We start from the raw sequence: 26,703 nt of genomic DNA on the forward strand, positions 1-26,703 counted from the left end.
GAAGACTGCTACTACTGTCCCACAAAAAAATAAAAAAAATAAAATAAAAGACACACATATGGCATAGTTACCGTTTAAGATTCTCACCATTTTCCCCAATTTCTCAGATTCAACACAACCTAGTTTATCTAAAATTCATTGCAGTACATGGTTCAAGGATATCAAATACATTCCAAAGATATCCGAGGCTGAGCAAGCAGAACTGCTGCGTGTGTTTTACTCCAGCTGTGTAGTGAAGAATGGCAGCCTGTCACTGCAACAATGGACAAAGACATGAGTCATACTTGGCATTGTTTCCTTAGCCAAAATTAGAAAAAAAAATGCACCAAATGATATTCCATATCGCCAAATTAATATGTAATTGCTCCTGAAGTTCAAGTTTATGAATAAGTAATTTATTGAATTTCCTTGATATCCATCATAAGGCCCATGTATGGTAGTCTGCTTTTGTACTGACTAAAATGTCATTATTCTTTTATACACAAAAATAATGGGTACACATCGGAAATCTATACTGTAATCTTAAAATGGCACATTCTGTATTTTTATTGTTTTACACACAAAGGAAAAACTCAAGAATCCCATTTGCACAGCTTTTAATTGGGAATGAAGCTTCACTTACACAGAGTCAATACATGTTACTGTTTTATTAACTCATTCACTGCCATTGACGGCTATAGATGTCAAAAAATAATTTTAACTATTTGTATTATTAAAATTGTAATCATCTGACGCCCTTCATTTTGAATAATAATTTTTTTTAATAAGGGGCATCAGGCGATTAATTTTTTAAAATTGTTATTAATCACATGACTTCACTACTTAACTCCCGATTAATCACAAATTTTGTATCTGTTCTAAATGTACAATAAAAAAAATCTAGGTTATCATACTCTTGTTAACTAAAGTGGAAAAAATGTGAAACTAATAGAAATAGTTCAAATTATTTTTTACGTCTATGGCAGTGAATGAGTTAATAGGGACTTCAACAAATGAATTGCAATGTACATACTGGTACTAACCGGTGAATTAAATTTGGTCAGGAAAACAGTCAGCGTATTCGTATAGTCCAAAGTCCAAACATTTTTAGATTCACGTTGATGCATGCGAATCTCTTAACAGACAGTGCAGACTTTCCCCGTGTTGCCATAACCTTGCATGCCTTTGGATGGACAACAAACTGATGTGATTGGTCAACTAGTTTGTGTTTGCTGGTTGAGCTACTGTTTTGTGTCGAGTGTGGTAGCTTTAAAATAAAGAAATCCAATAGCGGCTTGGGGTGAAGGTCACACATTATTAGGCATTGTTATTTGAACTCTATCTATTGTGTTAAGGTTAAATGAACTTTAATTGATTTCCATATTTGGTGATACTGATTCATCGAAAAAAAATTCAAATAACATCCTCTGTTATTTGTTGAAAATACATCTAATTGCTGTATGCCATTTGAGTTTGAACTTCTAACAATGAATTTTTTTGTATGTTTTAAAATCAATAGTTGCATCTTGTATTTTTGTGCCGTATGAGTTAGAATTTGATATTTTTTCACCATCAAATTTTGAACTGATGTTTTAACAAATCTGTGTAAAAAAAAAAAAAAAAAAGTGTAAAATTGGCGCTCACTGGCAGCCACGCTTCCGTCAGCCTGCCCCGCGGGGGCAGCTGTGGCTACTTAAGTAGCTTACCGCCACCACAGTGTGAATGTGTGAGTGCATGAATAATGCATCCATTCCATTGTAAAGCGTATTTGAGTGTCTAGAAAAGCGCTATATAAATTCGATGCATTATTATTATTATTAAAATTCAAATTATTTTATGTATGAACTCAAATGGTAGAAAAATACCACAAGATCTGACACTGAATTATTTGTACCATTAAAATAAAGTCAACTAGTGTTATTTTTGCACAATTTGAGTTTGAATTTCTAACACTTACGTTTCCCCCCATGATTGTTAAAAAACAAACAAACAAACAAAAACAGTTTGACCTTGTGGTATTTTTTTGCCATCTGAGTTTGAATTTGAATTTAAGAGGTTGAATTGGTTGAATTTTTAAACTCTTTTTTCAATCTCTTAAATCTCTTTCCGATGGTTGAAAATGTCCGTTTGATGGTAAAAAAATAAAAAATCATTACTAGTAATTCAAATTTAAACTTAGATGGCACAGATATACTACACTAATTGACGCCAAAGAACTAAGTTGGCATGAGGCCATAGTCATGCTTTGCTGCATTCTTGTGGCAGTTATCGGAAATTGCAAACCTTTTTGTGTGGTCGTTAAATACTTGAGGTTCTTTTGTTATTTGCAGTAGAGCACAGTCTGCTGTACATGAAAGCTTTTTTTTATTTTTATTGTGTAACCTACTATATGTTTCAACTCAAAATGTTTTTAAACTTTGTTAATGATAGTTACCATACTGTTATCAACTCATACGTACTCTCCACTCTTTTTAATGTATTTGTCTCATCAAACAGAAATGAATGTGCTCATTGTGCCGGAGGCATAAAGCTACTTTTATTCGTTTCCATCCGCCTTTAAAAGAAGGAAGGTCAGTGGGGTGGTCCTGTCAGGAGGGACTTTCCAGGTCACACACCAAGCCCACATTAGTCCAGCTGAGACGTACATTTGGCAAGTGGTGACTCAAACGAAGCACCGATGACATCAGCAGTTTAGTCAATCTGCATGTCATCTATGTCTCCATTCAAGTGTACCAGTTACAGTGAGTCTTTTATCAGCTCTCACATACGTACTGCAGCTCCCATTGAATCACATGGTCTGCCCCTTCCAAGCGCTGAGGATCTTTCAGCCAATCACACGATGAGGGAGTCCCGGCTGAGAAGAGTTGCCTGCTGAGGATGAAAACAGTACAAGTGAGTTTACGTGGCAATGTGTGGATGAATAGAGGCGTGATTCCCTGGTTAGGCCACACGGAGTTATAGTGGTGAAGGGGAACTTAGGACAAACTGTACTTCAACTTCTGTCATTACGATTCAAACACACTAAAGTGGAAGCCAACTCTGGTAAATACCGCATTACATTTTGAGAAGGACTTTTGATGTTGAAGAGAGTTTCGCCAAATACTTTAAGGGGGGGATGTTAGTGAGGGTGGAGGGACTGGATGCAGAGCAGAAAAATCTACCTAGTTTTCATTCGGGTCGCACGCGAACCTGACCTGTAAAGGTAAACAGTTTAATATAGAGCAGTGGTTCCCGACCTTTACTGTGTCAAGACACATATTTTATATGAGGAAAACTCTCACGGTATGCCACCAAACAAAAACGTCACAAGTGGGTACACAGGTTTATCTCAAATGAATCTACCTACCTCGCGTAATGGAAGAGTATTTCATTACTATGCATGTCACTACATGCCATTGGCATAGAATAGATGAACAAAGACACATTATTTGCAGTAAATGAAAACTATATCGCAGTCATCCCTGCCGCTAACTCACAGATTTTTAAAGGGGAAGCCAACCGAAAAATCTTCTTTACAATAATATATGTTTTATGCACCTTCACTAATCTAAACGCCTTGTCTAAAGCAGGAATATCCACCATTTTGTCCATTTCAGCGGGCGGCCATTTTGCTACATGCTGTCAATTGAAGATGACATCACAGTTGCTCAGGGCTCAGAACCAATCACGGCTCACCTATTTTTTGAGTTTGAGATGTTTGCAAACTGAGCTGTGATTGGTCGTTACCTGAACCCTGAGCAACTGTGATGTCATTTTCACCCGACACCAAGTGGCAAAATGGCCACCCCCTGAGATGGATTTATACAGTTGGATTTTTCTTTAATTTAATTGTATTTAATTTACCATTAATCAGAATGTTGTGATTAGACTAGTGAGGGCACATGGAACATATTTAAAAATATTTTTTTTGGGTTGGATTACCCTTCAAGCAACGTTTTTTGTGTTTTTAAAGTGTCATGCAAGTCCGAATTTAGAGTCATGTGCCTTCAGTGTAATACCATCTTGTGCCGTAACTCTTGTGGGCAGGTATACTGGAAGACTTGCAGCAAGGAATTAACAGCAGGAAGAAGAAGCAGAGAAGGTCCCCAATTAATCTCCAGTAAAAATCATTGTTCAAATAAAACAGAAAGACTATATATGATATGCCGGTTGTATGATGTTTGTTTGCGTTGCTCGTCTGTGCGTGTTAAAGTAGCAGTTTTTTGAAAGTTTTCAATCACTGTAATAAATACGCTAATTCCATTAGCCTTTCTGCGGCATTTTATGCAGCATTAAGCTAGTAGACTCCCATTCAGTGTTAATTTGGACAATTGATTTTTATTTAGTTTTAGTTATAGTGTTTTGACAAAAAATAATTAAAGTTTTAGTCATAATTCAGTCATCTGATTGTATTTTAGTTTAAATCCAATTTTAGTTGACGAAAATAAAGAGCAATTTTAGTCGACTAAATTGACAGTTTAATAGATATTTTCCTTCAGCATACATTTAAACTTTTATACAGAAAATTATAACACACCTATTTGTAACTGTAGTTTAACATGCAAGACACATTTAATACAAAGGTGTCTTTATTAATTGTTTTAATGAAACATGTTGAACTGACAATAACATGAACTTAGTTTTCACCTGAATAAAAAAAAAAGTGCATAATTGCTTGAGATTAATCTTACAGGTGCAGTTTTAGTCTAATTTTTGTCTGAATTTTTTCTTTTCGGGACGAAAAATATGTAGAACATTTTTGGGTGTTAAAATTATCACTGCTGCCATTCGCTGAAATTAGATGGTTTAAATATACAAAGTTCAATTCTCATTTTATTTTATGTGTCAATTTTACAGTTAACTTAACTGGGAGTGACGAACTGCTCACGCAAATACACTTTGCTTCTTATTTGGAACCTGTGCAAGTGAGCGTGTCTTTCTTGATGAGAGAGTGGAAATAGGTCCTTGTGAATACTTTAAAAAGTATGTTTGAATAATTTTACATTTGTTTCAAGTGTGCGGGTGGATTAAAATAATTTTGGGAAAATGTGTAATTACGCTCTCTCTATAAAATGGTAGATCTGGAATGTGGAACCTCTCTGTGTCTCCTGATCAGCACCCGTCCCAACCAAATATAACTCACCACTTTCCGAGTCTTGTCTCTGGTCTCCCCTCGCCGACTGAGCGGGGAAGGAGCAGGAGGTTGCGGAGAGCGAGTGCATGCTGGGAGTGGCCGCGGAGACGGCCTGTCACTCCTGTTTCGCTCTGTATCCGAGTAAGGGGCCAGTGAATCGTCTTCAAGTCTGTTGCTAGGTGACCTGCTGCAGTGCCGGCCGGACTCCCCGCTGCTCTTTTTCGAGCTTCCCTTTGAGGGTGTGTCTGAATCGTCCTCTCCCCTGGCGCCGCTCTTCCCGTGGTTGACTCCTCGTAGCTTAGCTTTACGCTCCAGCAGGCTGTTCAGGAATGCGCTGTCATAGTCTTTCTCTTGAGAAGAAGTTGATGGTGGACTCACGTGGGGAGGGGGTGAGACGTCCCGCCCATTGCCCCAGGTGCCCCGCCTCTTTTTAGGGGATGGAAGTGGACTTATGTTATGTCCATTTTTCTTTTTTCTTCTGGGTCGCTCCTCGAGGTCACTGCAGTCTCCGAGCTCATTGCGATCGTCGTAGTGGTGCTGCGGTGGACCGTGCCGGTACGAAGGACATCTACTGAACTCCCGAAGCTCTGGTTCGTCGTCTTCATCATCTCTTCTTTCTGCTTGTCTGCGTCCTCTTTGCTTGTATGTCTCAGCGAACTCTTCCAGCTCATCCAGCGAGCCGGTCCGTCCCGCAGTTCGATAAGACTTTCTTTCCAGATGCTCCGATCGAGGGTTCCACCTGTAAAATACAAGAACATGTCAAAGCAGAACTGAAAAAGAAGGTGAGGACAGTGTAGGTATATCTTTGGGGAATCTATGACACAGATACCAAATACCGATACCACTGCACTCAAACAGAATTGCTGACCAACTTAATTGATTTGCTTCAAGTGGTAACACACGATTGAATTAAGTTAATCCAAGTGAATATATTAAGTTTAATGAATTTAGGTGATTAAACTTAATGTCCTCATAATTAAATAAGCTTTATATATTAACTTGGATTAACTTCATTCAATTAATTGAAGCAATTCAATTAAGTTGGTCAACATTTCTCTTTTTAAACTTAAGTTGGTTCAACAATGCTCTTTTTTGTGTAGTACATAAAAATCCCTCCCAAAAAACAATGACAGATCATTTCAATAAAAACCTATTGATCCCAATTTAGCATTTTCCTTAAAATTGCATGAATTTAATGGCAATTTTCTATCTGTCTAATTCCTGATTGTAAAATGGCCACACCGTTGCGAGTACCAATACCGTGAAATAGGATTGTATCGACAACGATAACGATACCTCGCAACAGTACTCGCCCATCCCTAGTTTTGAGTTACGAACATTGTCATGGAACAAATCAAACTTGTATTACAACTAGTGCTGTAAACGATAACATTTTTAAATCACATTAATCAAATCTTGATAAATCACGATTAATCGCTTAATTAAAAAGGCTTTTTTATGGCCATTTTTTGCCTGCTAAATTTGAAGAGATGTGTTTAATGTTATGAGGACATCTTCAACATTTTTCGATCCACTGCACACGCTCATCCACCTCTTTTTCTAATCAGTTCATTACTTGCATAATTTAAAATGGAAAAAAATCACCCCAAAATATTCAGAATGTCATACACACACATTTACTTAAATGCTTTACTATAATGCATGTAGTTATGTTTATTAAACTTTGACAGCACTCATTTCAGCGCACTACTGTATGTTGAAGGGACAGGAGGAACTTCATTTAGTCAGGCCGTAGTGTTGTCTAATAGGAAAGAAGGGCTTTGCCGCCATCTAGTGGCATCTAAAGGTAATTACAAATCTTTTTGTGTGTGAATCAATCACTCAGAGATAATCTGTATTGTATAAGATGCAGGTTTGCTTAGCCGTACCTGTTATGGCGATTCTCCTCACTGTGGTTCTGTTGCCGAGCATCACGTATGTGCCTGTGAGGCTGGGGAGGAGGATCATCACTGTAGCGGCGTGGCAGGATGGAGACCTCTGCACATGGACGGGGCTCTGGCTCAGGGTCCCCGCGATAACGCTGGGGCGATGAAGGGGGGTTGTCACGCAACCGCTGTGGCTCTGGGCTGCGGTTGTCTCTGTATCGTCTGGGTTCAGGTTGAGGATCGTCATCCGGGATGGGCGGAAGCGCTTTCGTCTGGACCTTCCGGAAAGTTTGGCGAAAAGCGTTTTCTCCCTCATGGAGGGAACTCAGCTCGGACACGCCACATGCTGGAAGGAATGGATGGATTAATTAGCATGACTATAAAATCACAATTTAGTATTAGATTAAATTGTATGGATGAAAACAGAGAGGAAAATGTGAGAGCTTATACATGTTTGATGAGAGAAAAGACATGCAAGTTTGGATATCAGAACTACCAGAAAGGCAGAATTGTTGAATCCAGAGAATCATGCAAAGACAAACCTAATAAGCAACAATAAGATGAGCATCCTAGCATGCGGTGTCCGAGGATTACATGAGCATGCTAAAGAATCTCTTGATTGCACATGGACGGGTTTCTGAAGCTTACACTGGTGACTGGCGGACCTGGTGGGGTTGAAGTGAGCCAGTTGGTTCTCTACATAGTGCAGAACCCTGAGAGAGTCCTGGTCCTGAGGTGAGGGCAAGCGGTAGGGAGCTCCTACTGCATGCATCGGAACTGGACATAAACACTGGACCCCATCAGCACTTTTGATTGTTTTTCTTGGTATGAAACACTAACTGTATGAATGATGCTTTTCTTTTCTTTATTACTATTGCTGTGGTCGAATTAGAATGACATAGAAGAAGGTAGGGATATTGGGCTTTGAACTTGAAGCGGAAGTCAACCAAGCCAAAAATTATTGACAATAACTCCCCATTAGTCTAAATACTGCATTCTGGCTAAAATTGCGCAAAATCCAGCAGTTTTTATCAAAAACAGAAGGCGACCATTTGCCACTTGTGTTTGAGTGAAAATGACATCACAGTTACTCAGGGCTCAGGTAACAACCAATCACAGATCAGCTTCAGAAAACATGATTGGTCGCTGTCTGAGCCCTGAGCAACTGTGATGTCATCTTCAGTCGACAGCAAGTGGCAAAATGGCCGCCCCCTGAGATTGATAAAAACGGCTGGATTTTGCTGTAAGTCATATTCTACAAATGTAATATTAATCAGAATGTCATGTTTGGACTAGTGAGGTCACATATAACATTATTGTAAAAAAATGTTTACGGTTGACTTACTCTTTAAATTGACCATATCTAAATATTTAAACTCAAATATTCAAGATCAAATTAAATTCTTAGGTTAGGCCTGAAACTTCAATATCCCAATTTTTATTTTTATTTTTTGTAGGGTCGCCAGGCGATAATTTTAATTAACCGCATGACTTCAATAGTTAACTCACGATTAATTGCAAATTTTATCTGTTCTAAATGTACAATAAAATGTATAATAAAATGTTTACATACTCTTGCTAACATAAAAGAGGAAAAATATGTTAAATATCGCTGCATCTTTTAGTCAAAGCTGCAGTAATTTTATAATAATTCATGAAAATTGAGTTAAAATTAAAAAGACGTACTGTACTGTAAAAAGCGTGTAATATTGATTTGTATTGAAGTCATTTTCTGCCACTAGATGGCATAATTGCTTTTGTAAGATGATGGTGACAGCTCAGTGAAATTCTGCACATTTGTAAAATTGTAAAATACAACTTGACCCCAGTCTCCACAAATCTATACATTATTATTAAATTCATCACTGCAAAATTTTGACGTGAATTCCTCCAGTTCAGGCTTTCCAAGTAAGGGGCGGTCATTAATCGCACGTTTAAAACTAGTGGAGTTATGGGAAATTTTAATTAACTCAAAATGAACACACTTTGACACCCCAATTTTTCTAATACTCTGTTATTAGAAGTGAGAATGACTGACCTACTGTGTGTAGACTACCATCTGAAGGAGGAACAGATGACAGCTTTTCCACCAGCGAAGGGGGTGCAATAGGCACCATTGCTGGGACGCCAGAAACAAAGTATGGCGGGTACACAGGTGTCTGCAGGGTGGAGCTTCCCGTCTTTATTCCTTTACCTGCCTCGTACACTACAATAAAAAAGAATATAAAGTGGTACTTAGTCTAAATTGTTGTGAGGCACATGTGAAATTTTCAGATTTGTGTTTCACGTTTCACTCACAATGCTTGGGGCAGCAGCACGTGTCCGGGCAGCAGCAGCAGCTCACGTAGCAGCAGCAAGAGTGAGGACAACACTGACACCAGCACACGCCAACCAACAGAAGGAACAAGACGCTGCCCAGTGCCACGGCTGCCACAAACACCCATTCTGGAAGAGCAGACAATCAACAAAGAAATAAGCACGGACACACACAAGAACGTTCCAATAAGAGGTGTACAATATTTGGCATTTGATTGAGACCTTTTAGTTTCATCAACCCTTACATACTGTTCTTTTTCCATGTACACATCGTATGTGCTGGGTCTATTCAATATCCTCATAATAATTGTCTATACCAAATCATGAATAACAAAATATATTCATAGCCTGTCTGACATTAACAAATGGATATATCAGAGAAGAAGGAAGGTGTAATGTTTTACACCACTCATTTTTGTATTAAGACAGCTGTGCCACGGGCCTGGGGGGGGTTAATAAATATAATAAAGATGATGATCATAATGATGCATTTAATAAATTGATTTCTATAAAGATATATTTATGAATATTTATGAATGAATACAATGACATCCACCACCACACCTATCAGCAGAGCGCAGAATCTGTCTGCCTGCACCTTAACTCATTTACTGCCATTGACGGTTATAAACGTCAAAAAATTCATTTAAACTATTTCTATTTAACATTTTTTCCCACTTTTGTTAACAAGAGTATGAAAACCTAGAATTTTTGTTGTTGTACATTTAGAACAGATATGAAATTTGTCGCAAGTTAACTAGTGAAGTCATGCGATTAATTACAATTTTAAAAAATAATCGCCTCTTGCCCCAAATTTTTAATAATCTTTTTTTTTATATATATATAAATTTCTGGCAGTGAATGAGTTAAACAAATTCACCAATATCACGTTACACCACCTGTGCCACCACTTAGACCTTTTTCACCTGGTCTAAAGTCTTGTTTACTTTCTGTCACCAAATTGTCAGATGCACAAAAAACAAAATGCCCTCTGTCTGCCAGATTCCCAAAATAGACTAAACTGGACTTGGCCCGGTACGAAAATCAAGATGCGGCAGTTTTTACGCTGAAAATAGAGCAAATTATGTTATTCTGATAAACAGACAGTTGAAAACCGCCCAAAAAAAGATATTTTGATACAAAAAAATGCTTGGGAGTATTGAGTGCTGATGATTACACCTTCATTCCGCAAGCAAATAAACTCCACAACATCTCTGGAGTGGAGACAGAAAGGGAAGGACGAGGCTGATAAGGACATTCTAACTATGTGAAATCAAGGGCAACAATATCTCTTTAAACACACAAATACACAGAGAGGAAACCTGATTTAGCTACAGGAAGGAAAGGAACAGTTCCCGCTGCTGTTTCAACAAATCCGTTTGTAATGGGATCTCATTAACAAACATTACCACACACATCCACTCCAAAGATAAGCTTCCAGTAAGCATTCTGTGTGGCCCAGTAACTCCTTATCATGTTGTCAGACGCATCTATACAATTGCTCCACAAACAGCACACTATGTGATGATTAAATATGGAAGGAGAACGGAATATCACGTAGACAAAAGTCCCTCCTTTTAGATGACTGTTTGTCCTGGGGCGTTTTAGACAATGAGATAGCAAGCAAGCCACAAACATAAATAGAACTTGAAAAAGCATAACAGCTGTTTTGCATGGGAGCTGGGCACCAAAAGCCAAAAGTGGATCTTAAAGAGCTTTGAATAAGTTCTCCACTTTGACTAAAGTCATCAACTGTTTACTTATAGTTTTAATGACCGTTTCTCAAATATTTTACACAAAGTACCACCTCAAACAATACTTAGCTCTCCAAGTGTCTCCATCATACAAACTAACATACAGTACAGTATAGGACTACTGGCAGCCAAAGTGAAACGTAAATTGAACATTATGCACAGACTGAACATTAACACTGTGCTTACATACAAAAAAAAAAAGTACTTAAATGATTCAACTAGGCCGGCACGGTGGCTGGCTGATTAGCACGTCCGCCTCCCAGTGCAGAGGACGTGAGATCGAGTCCGGGCTTCGGCCTTCCTGGGTGGAGTTTGCATGTTCTCCCCGTGCTTGCGTGGGTTTTCTCCGGGTACTCCGGTTTCCTCCCACATTCCAAAGACATGCATGGCAGGTTAATTGAACACTCCAAAATTGTCCATAGGTGTGATTGTGAGTATGATTGTTCGTCTCTGTGTGCCCTGCAATTGACTGGCAACCAGTTCAGGGTGTACCCCGCCTTCTGCCCGAAGCCAGCTGGGATAGGCTCCAAACTTACATAAAAATGTATGCCCATAACTTTTTAAAAACAGTTAAAGATTAAATGCAAATTTATTACGCCTAAAACTTAAATAGAACCGAACTATAAAAATATGTATTGTAAATGCAAAACAAAAAAACCAAATGAGTCAGTGTACTTATATTGCGGTTTAGTCACAACATCATAGTGGCCAAAGGGCTTAACAGAGGCTCACATTCACCCATCCACATTCATACATACATACCAGTGAAGAAAACAAAACAAAACACACTCATACAAACACAGAAAATTAAGGCGCCTTAATGTTCAAAAGTCTGTAATCTTTCATGAAAGCAGACTGATTATCGTTTATGTTTAATCAAAATAAGACATTTGAAAAACATCAGCTTTTACTTTGAAAAACATTGATCGAACCAGTAAATAAATCCGTTTCAAAAAAGATTGGTCAGTACGTCATCATTCGCTCTTGTGTGATATTGCTGAATTATTTGTTGTTTAACAGTTTAGTTTTGTTTTTAATCACTGACTAATACCTCATTAACAGCAACAGTAATCAGGATTTTTTTTAAATACATTTTAGTGCAAAATCAAATGTTATCAGGTTATTGTATACCATTGTAATCAGTACAACAATCAAATCTAAAAATAATGGATAGTGACAGCCCTAAACTGAATATGACCTGTCATTACAAAATAAATGTCAATGCAAGCAATTGATGACACATGTCTACCAAACCAGTTATTGGCTGAATAAAGCATAGATTATACAGTTAGCACACAGTTAGTGTTAGTAAGAGCGAAAGGAAGCAGATGAGGGTGAGGGTTGGGGGTTCATTATGCCCCTACCTGGCATAATCTTCAATTCAAAGTCAGGAAGCAGATCTCCAGGCAGGCCTGAGAAACCTGGTGAGAGACAGAGCACAGGTGAAGAGGAGAGGAGAGGGAATGAGGTGGATGTAACCAAAGAATCCTGCGTTGAAGGAGGTTATTGGTGCAGCAGCATGCATTCGGACAATGAGAAATATAAGAAATACAAGCACTTGAACACAATCACTGGCCACTTTATTAGGTATACCTGTACAAGCTCTTGGCATCCAATATACTGTAAAACCGGCAAATTAAGAATGTTAACTTAGATTGTTTTGATTTGTTGTTGTTGTTTTGTAAGGTTAGAATTGGTCTTATTCCACTTTAATCTGTTTGTGTTTTATCTTGTATTAACTGTCAAATGTGTTTCTGTATTTTACAACGTATATACGGTATGTATACAAATGATAGACTTTTTATTTTGCTTATAAACACTAGTGAATTATTTTACCGTAGATTAACTACTTCACTGACTAAAATGGCAATGAGTAAAAAAAATAAAAATAAGAATGACGAAACGTGAATAAAATCTCTAATTACCACCACTTCTGTTCAAATCAGCTCTGAAATTTAATGTGTTCTTGGTTTCATTACTTTCATAAAAATGACCACTAAAACATTTATTAGCTTATGCATTGGATCGCATCAGATTGTACAGGTGTAAATAAAGTGGCTGGAGTGTACAGACACAGATCAAGAATGTGAGTGCATCAGATAGTCAGTAAAAGAGCATCAGCATGCACCATTCCAGTCTCGTTTCAAAATGGATGAAATCAAAACAGAGTAATCGTTTGATTTGTGAAAATAACTTCAGTGATGACAGCTGCAGTGGATATGACATGCAGAGTTGAAATATGATAGGTGGCAGTCATCTTACAAACAGGCTGCGTGAAAACATTCCGAAACTTGGCGGCCTTGGCTGGAGCGTTCCGTTTATCAATTCAGGATGAATCTCTGAAGTCTTCTTATTAGTCACTTTAGAATTTTGCGATATTGCTATACCGGTAATTCTTTCAATTGCGCTGCTCGCAGAAAGTTAGGGAATAGGGATATTTGCTTTTTGGGTGAAATTTCACAATGACACTATAAGGGTTACGGTATAGCTAATTTTATCCTTTACAGGTGAACTCAATTTGACCGTCTTCAAACTCTTTGGAAGTATTTTATATACAAATGAATCGTGAAAGGTGATCATACCAGCGTGCTCTTGTGAGCAGTCGAAGCAGAAGGAAAGTGACAAAGCTACAAAGCTAAAGTGATAAACAATACTGCATGTGTAGTCCTGATGCTTAGCTTGGTCCCAGCTGACAGTGGCCACACCTCAGTAGGCATCTTTCAGGGATGCTTAAGTGCTCTTTTTCTGGCTTTGGGAACAGACAAAAAACGGTTCGGGGCCTGAAGGATTTGGGGGTTTTATGATACTGCTCTTCAAGATAGTATAAGAATGCTGTGAGTCCGCTGAAAAGACACACTAGCGAGAGGAACTGCAGCCATTTGTCTGTAAACTTGCTTGTGTCCAGAAGATTCTGTAAAATAAATCCTTCGAAGGGCCCGTTCAAAGATCTCCAGTCTGTATTCAGAAAATCAGGATTCTCTCTACCCGAACAACAACGGACACGCGGAAGACAAAGATAGTCTTCTAACAATACCTTAGGTTTGCTTTTCTGACACCAATCTGCTTGTGTGGAATTCCAGTAGAACTGCTGCCTCGGTTATCAGGTGTCAGATGACTCAGCTTTATATCGTTTCAAATATGCTGCTTGCAGAAGCGAAGCAGGTGGTATTTGTACAATTTGTTTACGCTACTTGAGCCAGAACGAATGATTCTGAAGGCCCTGGACAGATTATACTGGCAATAATAAATTACTGAATAAAATAAAATCTCTATGCAATTACAAACCCAATTCACAAAAAGTTGGGACACTATACAAATTGTGAATAAAAACTGAATGCAATTATGTGGAAGTGCCAAATTTCAATATGTTGTTCAGAATAGAACATAGAGAACAGGTCGAAAGTTTAAACTGAGAAAATGTATCATTTTAAGGGAAAACTATGTTGATTTTAAATTCCATGGTGTCAACAAATCTCAAAAAAGTTGGGCCATTTTCACCACTGTGAGGCATCCCCTCTTCTTCTTACAACAGTCTGCAAACGTCTGGGGAATCGAGGAGACAAGTTTCTCGTGTTTACAAATAGGAATGCTGTCCCATTCTTGTCTAACACGCGTCGCTCTAACTGTTCAACAGTCTTGGGCTTTCTTCGTTGCACCTTCCCCTTTATGATGCGCCAAATGTGCTCTAGAAGTGAAAGAAGCGGACTGCAGGCTGACCATTTCAATACCCGCAACCTTTTCCAACACAGCCATGATGTTGTAATCGGTGCTGCATGTGGCCTGGCATCATCGGGTTGAGAAATGCAAGATCTTCTCTGAAAGTGATGATGCCTGGATGGGAGCATTTGTTGTTCTCCAATCTGAATAAACCTTTCTGCATTGACGATGCCTTTCCAGATGTGGAAGCTGCCCATGCCACACGCACTCATGCAACCCTATACCATCACAGATGCAGGCATCATCGTGTTGAGAAATGCAAGATCTTCTCTGAAGATGATTTCCATCCAGTATGGCTTTTCGCCCTTGACCCTTACACACAGAGATTGTTCCAGATTCTCAGAATCTTTGGATGATGTTATACACTGTAGATGATGATTACTTCAACCTTTTTGCCATTTTTCGCTGGTAAACACCTTTCTGATATTTCTCCACTATCTTTCTGCGCAACATTGGAGGAATTGGTGATTCTCTACCCATCTTCGCTTTTGAGAGACACTGCCACGCCGAGAAGCTCAATGGACCTCATTAGTGTTTTTTTTTTATAAGTGCAATTGACTTTTCCAGCCTCTTATTGTTACCTGTCCCAACTTTTTGGAGATTTGTTGACATCCTGAAATTTACAATCAACATATTTACCCCCTAAAATGATACATTTTTTCAGTTTAAACTTTTGACCTGTTATCTCTGTTCTATTCTGAACAAAATATTGAAATTTGGCACTTCCACATAATTGCATTCATCTTTTATTTATAATTTGTATAGTGTCCCAACTTTTTTGGAATTGGGTTTGTATATTGGCTGTCAATTATGTGTAGCTTTTTACTATTTACGGGCTGGCTCAGTCACTTTTCCCCGTGAATAACGGGTCTCCGCTGTATTCTCTTTTCATGCAGTTCCTTCATCCATTTGGTGTTTTTGGATTTGTTAACATTTGCACAAAATCCAACATACTAGACTAAATTAGCAGTTGTTGTTTTACACACCATTTTTGGACACACGTAGACTAATTTGATTTCCATTATTACGCACAGTTTTACAGCGATCACCATTAGCTGCGAGACATGATGTCACCCTTCATCGATTGTAGTACACTATTCTGACCACTACCCCCGTCTGTTTCATTAAAAATAATCCCCATATTATTGCCACTTGAAGCCATTTGCTCATAAAACAAAGAAACCTCTAAACAACTCTCAGAGGCCCTAACAGTTGTTATGGGAACAGAAGCGCCTCACATGCCCTGTCCGCGACACTGAGACAAGGAGATACATTTTAGCTCGCAGATTTCTTGTGTGGCCCAACTCAACAAGCGCCATTATTCAAATAACGTTTTTTTTTTTTTTTACTAAATACCAGTGAGGTGCTGATGTGTGTTTTTGTACATACACATAAGTCTTCAAGTGCCGACAGAGCAGACAAAAGGACTGAGAATGAGTGAGAGGATCAAGCCTCTCAACTGTTGCTATAGTAACACTTGGACTTGCACATAAATTGAGTACACTGTCACTGTATAGTGCGACAAAGTAGCAACAATAGAACTACTGTATGCTGCAGTCATACACACTACACACATGAGATAATGTTAAAGATTCTTTAACAGTAACAGTAAGATATGTTTCTAAACACGATACACGCTCAAAGATGATTGCTGGAAACAAAACATACATAGAGTGAGAATTGTTCCGTACTAAGTTGTGAAAATTTTGTGTTAAACTAGCCCCTCCCTCTTAATATACTATAAGTGCTTGAGCACCTTCATTTGCATCATTGGTTATCCAGCACAATTGATTTGTGCAGTTAGCTAATTAGCTATGCTTTGAATATTACGCTGCAATGCTGCTTTAGAGCGCCTCATTGTCTGCCGTGAGTGCGCGCACGTCACGGAAATAGGTCAGAGAGTGGGAGCAAAAAAAGACGGCAGCCAGCGTGTAGACTGGGACTTTAGGCTGGCATGTCCACATTGGAGTGCCTTGTTGTAGGCCATGAGTGCACAGGCATCATGGAGAGAAGGTGGGAGAGAGAGGGGGAAAAAAATAAAATTCTGACGTGACAGCCAGCATGCAGACCGAAGCTTTAGAGTGCCTCGTTGTCAAGGCATAGAAAAGTGAAATGACCTGGTGCGATACATTTCAGTCATCGAAGGCTTTAAGCATATTGAGGCTGAATGTGTGGACATGAGATGTAGCATCCATTTTCTAGCTTTATCAATTGTACCTTTTGGTTCGATTATGACCATTTTGGCTAATTGAAACCAATGAAAAAAAAATTAATAACTTATTAACTAGACTGATTCATATAAAGGGCTGCAAAATAATAAAATCAAACAAGTTCTGATGTAATAAAGCAAAATAAGTGAGTGAGTTGCTATGACAACGGGCCATGAGTTCCAGCGAAATCACACCGCTTGTTATAAAGCAGCTTATTAATGAGGTTCCATTGTTCTCTTGGCGGTGAATAGGACCACTTTTGAATGCCACATTATGCAACACTGTCAATGTAAGCTCCTGCATTTGTTCCTTACAAAAGCTGGGGCAGGCTTGCGAATACTTGTACTTAAACTGGAGGTCAATTAGCGTGTGGTGGGATTTCTAATAAAGAGATGCTTAAGACAACAAGAGGCAATGGATGCAGCAAACCATACGAGAGTGGCATCTTCATTTCTAGGTGGACTAAAGCTGCTTCTCCAAAAGTATTAGCACCTTACCCAGAACAAGCAGCTCCACGGAGGCTTCATTCTGTCCCACCACATCGTCTGCTATAACCACTTTGCATGTGTACACGCCACTGTCCCCCCACTGGACCCCTGCGATGCGCAGGTCTGCCTCTGCAACACAAAAATAGCAGAAATTAAATGATTTTTTTTCAAGCTGCCGGTGATAAAAAATAATCAAGCAAACCCTGATGCAGTTTACAGTTCATGTATACAGTACTACAAAGTTGTCCTACTAGTATGCAGAAAAGTCATCTATTAGTGAAAACAATGTTACTGGTAAGACACAGTCGTTCTACTATAGTGTCCTAGCTAATCTTAGAGTGCCCTGAATGATCTTTCTAGTCTTCTAGTCAAGTTTATGCTACTCGTACTACAAGTGATGCTAGAACTTCAGCTGGAGATCAAGAACATGGAATAAATGTTCAACAACTTTAAATAAGTCTGCCTCATGTCTAGTGTTTTTTTGGCCAGAGAACTATCCACATACAGGACAAAACAAGGCTGCTGCCTCTATTGTAGGAGATCAGACATAAAAACAACAGTCAGGAAAGGGGTTGTATTCTTGATTTCCTTTTCCTGTTTGCCAAGGAAGCAGGCGGAGCGGACCAGACGTGCACCGCTTACTGGAGGCAATCTCCCCTTCAACATCAGTCATTCACTGCAAATGTCTAATCTAATGATCGGTCATTTCTTTTCTTTAACACCATTCACAGCATCACTATCACATCTTTATCCGCACTAGCAGAATCTGTGTCTTACTTCAACTGCATATCTTTAGCAAGGCAAAACTGTGCACTACTGGTACAACTGGTAAAGTGCTAGATGTTAAGTAGTAGCATTTCATAATGTAATTTGCACTATTAGTAGCACCAGTCACAATTTTGCATCACTAGTGACATGTAGTGGTCCAAGTAGTGTACAGGATTTAGAAATGTCATACAGTAGTCAAAATTTTTTTTACTAGTGAGACACAGTGTGAATTGTCTTACTAGTGCCATACGGGTAACATGGTGCTTGAGCTGGATAGCAAGGATATCGAACAAACAGATTTATGGAAAGCCATCTCAGAATCTACTAGTGCCCTGGATTGTCCATGTACTAGTGCTCTCTTGTTCTCAATAGTATTATTATTCCACAAGTAGAATAACTAGGGAACACTAGTAGAACGACTATGTCTTATTAGTAACATTGTTTCCACTGCTGAATAGAATTTCTGTACTCTAGTAGGAATTTTTTTGTACACTTCTAGGACTATTTTTTTAATATAATGTTTACAATTCAAGCACACTTTTACATTAATAGTAAGATATAATTGTGCTACTAGTATGCCAAAGTAAAGCTGAATATGAACGATATCAAATCAATGCTAAACAGCCATTTGAGAATCTACTAGTGCACTGCATTGTCCATGTACTAGTTTGCTCTTTGTCCACAATAGTATGACAATTCCATTATGAGAAGTCTCGGGTTCACTAGTAGAATGACTGTCGTACAATTAATATTTTTTCCACTACTGGCTCCCACAACATTACGACAATCCTGTGCACTAGTAGGACAACTTTGGCAAACTAGTAGTAGGACAACTATTTCACACTTGCGAGGCAAAGCTACTAGTGCAGGGGTCTGCAACATGTGGCTCTTTAGTCCCTGTCCTGTGGCTCCATGTGGATGTCTAAAAAAATGTAATTTATTTTTCTTATTTAGATCAAATATTCTTTAAATAATGATTTAGATTTTTTTTAAACCCATAATACTTAAATATTCCAAAAATGGCAGTCCAAAAAGGTAGATGAAAATTTATAGAACAAAATACTGTATAAAAAATTTCCAAAAACAGACCATAAAATGCCAAAAAGGAAACGCAGAAAATTACCATAAAATTGTCAAATATGTCCAAAAATTTAATAAAAAATGCAGAGGAAAAATTAAGAAAAATAGCTGTAAAATGTCCAAAAATGCCTGCGACCCATGCGAAGATTAAGGGGTTAGGAAAACGGCTGGGTGGATGTCCAAAAACAAAGACGAGAGGTAGAAAACTACTGCAATATGTCCATACAATAGCCAAAACTGTCAGAAATTTGACAGAAAGGCCGAAAGTAAAAAAATATATGAAAAAAAGAAGTACTGTATGAAAAATTACAAAAAGAAAAAACCTAAAAACTAAACAAAACGGAAGCTAAAAGGTAGAAGAAAATGAATGTCAAAGTATTGGATGCTGCATATTTATCCGTTATGGTGCAGCTCTAATTAGCTGGTGAGCCCTCAGTACATTAGAGTGACACACCGTTTCCTTCATCACATAATGTTCAAAAGTTTTGCGGCTCCAGACGGATTTTTGGTTATTTATTTGGCCTAAAATGGCTCTTTTGACAGGAAATGTTGCTGATCCCTGTATTGGGAATTTCTTTACATGATAAGGTGCAGTATAAATAAAGTTGACTTTGCACATACCTACTATTTCGGCCAAGTAGTGTTACAAGTGCAGCACAGTAGTTTAACAGCAAGTTTTAATCGAGCCACTGAAAAAAAATGTTCACCATGTGAGTGTAATTTGGGAAAACATGTGAGTGGTGCTTAGTCCTTACTGTTGATGATGGAAACGTCTCTGTTCTTGTAGTACTCTGACAGAGTGACGGAGGACCCAGCAACGGAGGCCACCGTTCGCACCGTGCGGCTGCTGTCCGAGCAGTCCAGGTAGCTGGCTTTCTTCCCGTTCTCGTGACCTCCCCCTCCCATCGGTCCGCCTGCGCTCAGGTTGTCGGAAAAACTGAAGGAATCCCGCGTGCGGTCCCGGCAGTACGACTTGTAGACCCACTGCACGATCGGCGTTTGGGTGGACACGCTGTTGAACTGGCACGGCAGCACCACCGACTGGAACAACACAGCGTATTTCTTGTCGTCTCTTACTAACACGTGAATTCCGCAGCACTGCTGCGGGAGGAAACCTGCGGAGAACAATAGCAAGTGACTTGACTTTTTTTTGTGTACACAACACAGTATCAGTCAAAACACGTTCAATGATCAACTGGAAATTTGGCGTTGGAGTGATTACTGATATCCTACTAGTGTGTGGATTTGTCCATGTACTACTAGTATGTTCTTTTGTCATAAGTAGAATGATTAGGGTGAGTAGAGTTCATCATCTGAATGATTAAGGTACACCAGTAGAGTGATAATAGTAAGCTTTTTTCCACTACTGCATGGAATTTCACCACACCACCACAAAAACCTAACTAGTAAACTAGCGCTAATAACACTACTAGGCCTAACTAGCTGGTATGTGTCGCACACTAGTAGCCTCCGGGAGCCTATGAACCCCAAAATAGTTTTGTCTTACTAGTGACATTTGCTTCAAGGATGCCACCGTTATTCTACTAGAAATGTCATAGAGAGGTGGGGGAAAAAAACGCTAGTAGTAGGCTAAGACAGTCATTCTACTAGTGCACACTAGTTCTGCTAGTGTGTCTTTTTCCTACTGGTGCACTGAATCGACTCTGACATATTTTTCGGTCCATGTACTTGTACACTCTTTGACCTCACTAAGAGGAGGCTCCTAATATGTGAAACATGCCTATAGTTGGTCTTAGCGGTATTACTAGTGCAGCTCAGTAAATTTGTAAGGTTTAATTGCTTACTAGTGAGCCAAAAGTAAAAATCCTCTCCACTACTTTTTGCACACTTGTACGGCAAATTTGGCAATCTAGTAGGACAACTACATGTTACTAGTCGGGCAAAACTTTGCACAAGTTCACATCTGTGCGCTATTAGTGCTACTAGTGAATAGCTATATGCTAACTACAATTTTAAGTAGTAGTACTAGTAGCACACATTTCTCAACTACACTGCAAAAACTAAAATCTTAAGTAAGATGATTGTGCTAATTTTAAGATACTTATTACTTAATTATCTTATTTGATCAAGCAGTCTTGGCATTGAGTGTTAACAGACAGTTTTAAGTACTGTGAGGATTCAAACAAGCATTTCCCACATTTTAAGATGACAACTAACCAACTTCAAAGGCCCTGAACTGGGCTTTCATGAGTTGTCTTATTTTAAGATTTTGCATAATCTAGTAATAAGATAAATGGAAAATTATGCAAGTATTTTGTTCAGTACCAGCTAAGTGGTCTAGTGGTAGAGTGCCTCCCCTCAAACTTAAAGTTTGTGGGTTCAATTCCTGGCTCGTTCATGACAAAGAAAATGGGACCTATTACCTCCCTGCTTGACACTCAGGCTAAGTTGTCCAAGGGTAAAAAAATAAAATAAAAATACTCATGTATTTTAAGAAAATAGTTCTATTTATTACAGCTTGAAAAAAGTCGACATTACTTGTTTTTAGTCTGAAAATACTATTTTCAAGACCGCAGTGGTTGATATGGGCCTAGTATTATTTTCTTATTTTTCAAAATCTTACAGGTACATTTAAGTAAAATGTTCTCGTTCTGTTGGCAGATCATTTTGGTTATTTGAAGTAAGAATTTTCTTATTTTACTATATTTTTTTCTTAAATGTTCTACTGTCTTTTTTGAAGTGTAGTGTCAGTTTCCCCCCAATGTAGTTCTACTATCTTCTTTTAGCGTTCCATTGACAATTGCAGATAACGAGAAGCTGGGTCTACTCTAAAAACGAGAAAGACAAAACAAAAGCACTCTAACCAACATGCAGTTAGAATGTGATAAAAAAAAACTAAAACAAGGCTGAGCTGTAACTTGGTGAACCCTGTTCTTGTTTTGGAGACTGTGAAGCTGCAGGCGCTGGAGTCACATGATGCCCAGGAGCTTGAACTCAGCAGGTCGGGAGCAACGTTCACCCCAAGGAGAAGCATGTGAAAGAAACACGCCTCCCCCACACATCCACACCCACTAACATCTGTGAAAACACGAGGTCCAAGGATCAGGTGTTTTCGGGCGCGCACGTTGTTGCTTCAGCACGGTTAACTTACACCTCCCTCGCCCGACTCCCACTGCCGTGCACTCACATTGTGTTAACTTAATTTACGCTTGAGCATATTTACGTCATCATACCACACTGCATTACTATCATTGGTCCTAACTTCATAGTGTCTATTTCTACATTGTTATGTCTGATAATTCTATTGCTTTTTTTGTTTAGTTTTTTTACTCTTTTACTATTTCGAGATTCCCCATGACCCTTCAAAAACCAACAGGTGCATGTTTCTATGAGAACTTAGGGATGGGTGGGTATCAGGCTTTAGTACTCACGATGGCAATACGATACCAGTATCGTCCGTCCTATTATGTCCGTTTTACGATGAGGAAATAATAGAAAATTGCCATTTTCATACAATTTTAAGGAAAATGCTGTATTGGGATTGTTAGACATTATTAACATTTTTAATTCTTTATTTCATATATTAACCATGTTGAAATGTTTTATAGATGTGAAGTAGGTAAAATAGTGTTGAACTCAGTATAATTTGACCTTAACCTAAGCTGGTACACCTTGTTTGGTCTAAAATTCCTTCTCAGTGTTTGCGCACACACATTTTGTTCTTGAGAACAGAATCTGCTCTGCAAGAACACAAACACACACTCTGTTTGCGCCATCGCTCACGGCCACTCTAAAATCCAGTTCAATTTGTTTGTGAGATTCTGTTTTGGGAAAAGTACCCTGAGAGTATATTTTGTCTAAAAAGAATGAACACAGGTGCAGTCTGTGTACGAAAATAATATTATGTAACATATTGTGTGAGAACCAATCTGTTCTACTCATTCAGAGTGGGAGGAGAAGAGGCGTTTTACTTTCAAAACTCGATACTATTAAATGCCCCCTTTCCCAAGGGAGGGGGCACATGGGCACTTTTTAAATTCCACCTTTTACGTGATGTAAATTGTTGCCGTGACCGGAGAATTCTCTGTTTAATAAATCATCCTTGCAAGGTGTTTTTTCTTACAAGAAATCTGTCTTCAAGTTTTTGGAACACGCAAAAGAGGACAAATAATTAGCCTCTTTCAGGATAAATAGGCATTTAAAATTGTCATTCGGGTTTTGTGGAAATTCTATATATCAAAAGTATTAGTGGTATCAACGACTACTCAACTTGTACTAATACATGTCTAAAAAAAAAAAGAAAAAGAAAAAAAAAGTGTCATCTAACATCCGTAATGGGATCCTGTACAAATGTGGTGGACACAAAGTCCGTTCTTGAGACCGTTTCAAAGTGTGAGGTTGAGGACTCAAGTGCAAGGAAGCAATGAGGCCAAGAAGGATTGCACCGGTACTCAAAAGGAAATTTAATCTCAAAAGAGCCAAAGAGGAAAGTAAACAAGCACATGGAATCAACAAATATGTCCAATCAACCAAGTCCAAAAACCAGAATCAAAGTTCCAAACAAACACATGGGACCCAACATGACATGAGCTCATCAATCTACGACAATGCGTCGTCATCGAGCTGCGACCATTACGTCATCGCTGGAGGAGTATCCTGCATATGGTGTCCAGATGGACGTGTTCAAAAGTGATCGGTTTCAAGCTCCGAAACCGCGCTGTCATGTGGACGAACGGCTTAAACGGTAAGAAACCTGGACAAGACTGAGGTAGCTAAATGATTGACACAAGGTACCAGGTTGACAAGCACAGGTGGGCACAATCAAACTTAACGAGACTTTGACAGAAAGGGACACAAGGAAACATGGCAACTAAAATCTAATCTAACGTCTAACTAATGTCTAACTAAAATCAAATCAACAAAACAAAGATCATGGCAGAAAACAATCTTTTAGCGCCAGAAAAAAAATAGATATATATTTTTACTTTTGTGTATTTTGGGTACTTTTTGAAAAATAAAATAAAATCATGACTTTTTGAATTATTTTTTATAACATACATCAAGATCAAAACAGGTCAAATTTGATGTGAATGGTATGTCAAATGCGCTAATATTTTTAAAGTATTTGTATGACCATGAAGAACACATTACTTTTAAAAAATATTTATAGTTTTTGTATTCTTTTAAATATATACTGGTACCAGAAATGAAGTTTTATGATAGTAACCCTTGAATATTATTATTTTTATTTCCATTCCCTAAGGGAGAAATTGTTTCCCAGACCAAACAAATCAGAGCTTGATGTATGCTATTGGTTCTGAGAAATTCCACTGAATTGGACTCCAAGGCAACAGTTTGTACTTTGTCCAGGGATCCCAGACTGTAAAAGTCAAGTGTACAAAAGAAGTACCTTGGAGGGTACCGTCTCAGTGACAAGACTTGACGGTACCCCTAAACTACATTGTTGTGCTGTGAATGATGAGAATAGAAGATCCCTGACAACAGTTGTGTACAAACCCTCCCACCCCATTTTTTCTTAAACTACCTTATTAGTGTTTTAGAATTTAAATAATGTTTTTGGATCAAACAACTGACAGAAATGCTCTTGGAAGAGCTTTCTCTTTACTTGTAGGAAGTACAACAAAAACAAGAGGACTGATTCTTCTAGGATCAAGGACCTACTAGAGCAACCCACACTTTATTACTCTGTTAGAACAAAATCCCTCCTGGGGAGAACATATAAGCAGAAGAAGGAGGTGGGTGGGGGGTTCCTGTTGCGATATTAGAAGTGGGGCTAGGAATGTTTTGAGGGCGTGGCATAATTTGTTGTAGTCTTGACTTGAATCATTAATTATTTTAGCTAGAAACGTTTGTGTAGGTGCAGGATGATAGGCATGACAAGTAACAAATAGCTTTTTATTTTTACTCCCTACATCTGGACTTTCTGCTTCTTTTCACACTGCACTTGGCAGTGCACAGCTCAACATTGACAAACCTGGACAAACCCTCCTGCACCCAGCCTCAAATTGAAAAATTTCAATTTGGTAGCGTGTCACTTTAACAATAGAAGGGGCAACCAATAGGACAGGGGTTGTTTGGCAAAGGCATTTCAGAGCGCAAACAACCAAACAAAAAGATGAGTGTGTACAGTAAAAGACATGGAGAAAATTGAGAAAGTAATAGCAAATGTGGTGTCCCAGTGTTCCGAGCTATAGGACACAAGATAAATGAAAAACGGTCAACTTCACGTCCAAATCCAGTAGGAATAGCCTCCAAGCTACTTCCTGGTAGGATGCTAAGCAACCACTTCCAAATATGGGCAAGCAAGACATTCTCCTTTTTAAGAGAATTGTGTGATTTATGTTGGCCCCAAGGAGGAGGTGAATGCATTGTGTCTCGTGCCAACATAAACCAATAGCTTCTGCTGTTCAAATATTCTCCAGATAACCTGAAAAAAGACATAGGCTACAGGTACATGAAAAGTGTATTTTTGTTGTTATCAATAACCCCCTTTTTATTTATTTTTTGCCTTTGTACAGTGTACACAAGTACATTTGGAAATTGTGTACCTTCTTTCCTTTATTGAGTAAAAGAGTTGAATACTGTACCTTTATTTCTACTTTACTACAGAGTACTTAATTCTTCCTCCTCACCAAAGTGAGGGAACCATATAAACATGGTTGTAGTCAGTCAACTCGTTGAATCCACAACCTCCCCCACTAACTCGGATTATTCACCCTTGGTTTAGTTTTAAATAAACTTCTTTCAAGGTGCTCCACTTGACTTTCGAATCAGTGAGCTCTGAAAAAATGACACATATACAAATTGCGTGCATAGTGCACAACTGCACACACAGACAACTTGAAAATGATCACCAGAGTCAAGAGGCAACATTTCATTTGAGCAAATGCTGAAATTTCGTCTTTATAACCAATTACTGCATCCATCTATCAGGCAGTGAACCGTATAACGAGAACTTAACCGTGTGGACCTGCTCATTCTTTCCACCTACCTGCCAAACAAGCGATCAAGATCCACCACTTCGGTATGAAAAACATGCTCCAGACGTTGTAAGTGAATTTCAGTCTATCCAAGTGGATGTTGCGCTCTATTCTCTTTCGTTTCATCTTGGATGTCACTTGTTGTTCTACTCACACAATCTTGGGACGTCGGTGCCACTGAGTAGTAAGTGGCAGATAACGGGACACAAGGTGTCAACCAACTATTAAAACGCGCTTTTCCCGAAAAGACTTTCACAATAAGAGCACACTGGCGAGGTTCCTGTTACTTGTTTCTTTTCAGGATAAAAGTGAAAAAGAACTACAGTTCAACATACGAAAAGCCATATGAGCATTTTTTACCCCCTATATCCTTGAAATCCCTCTTAACCCCTGGGCGTTATTTTATTTTGAAATGGCTTGGTCTGAACCA

The 26,703-nt window shown here is 38.6% G+C and overlaps 1 protein-coding gene across 5 annotated transcripts; it reads right to left on the reverse strand.

Annotated features, from left to right (window-relative positions):
• Nucleotides 1–579: 579 nt before the first annotated feature.
• LOC144050909 (uncharacterized) lies at nt 580–26,443 on the reverse strand. Of its 5 annotated transcripts, XM_077564594.1 has the most exons (11): nt 26,285–26,443; nt 20,067–20,426; nt 17,473–17,592; nt 12,413–12,469; nt 9,277–9,423; nt 9,017–9,184; nt 7,627–7,755; nt 6,982–7,324; nt 5,102–5,831; nt 3,141–3,173; nt 580–2,850 (listed from the first exon to the last, which is right to left on the reverse strand). In XM_077564594.1, the coding sequence occupies exons 1-10, from the start codon at nt 26,397–26,399 to the stop codon at nt 3,141–3,143; spliced, it is 2,202 nt and encodes a 733-aa protein (XP_077420720.1). In that variant the 5' UTR covers nt 26,400–26,443; the 3' UTR covers nt 580–2,850. The 5 variants fall into 5 exon arrangements, with proteins under 5 accessions (XP_077420720.1, XP_077420719.1, XP_077420723.1 ...); XM_077564593.1 differs by lacking the exon at nt 3,141–3,173; XM_077564597.1 differs by lacking the exon at nt 3,141–3,173 and having other exon boundaries at nt 20,067–22,350; nt 26,285–26,427.
• Nucleotides 26,444–26,703: the final 260 nt, after the last annotated feature.

The sequence above is a fragment of the Vanacampus margaritifer genome, chromosome 4 (assembly GCF_051991255.1).
Source record: "Vanacampus margaritifer isolate UIUO_Vmar chromosome 4, RoL_Vmar_1.0, whole genome shotgun sequence".
Classification (NCBI taxonomy): domain Eukaryota; kingdom Metazoa; phylum Chordata; class Actinopteri; order Syngnathiformes; family Syngnathidae; genus Vanacampus; species Vanacampus margaritifer.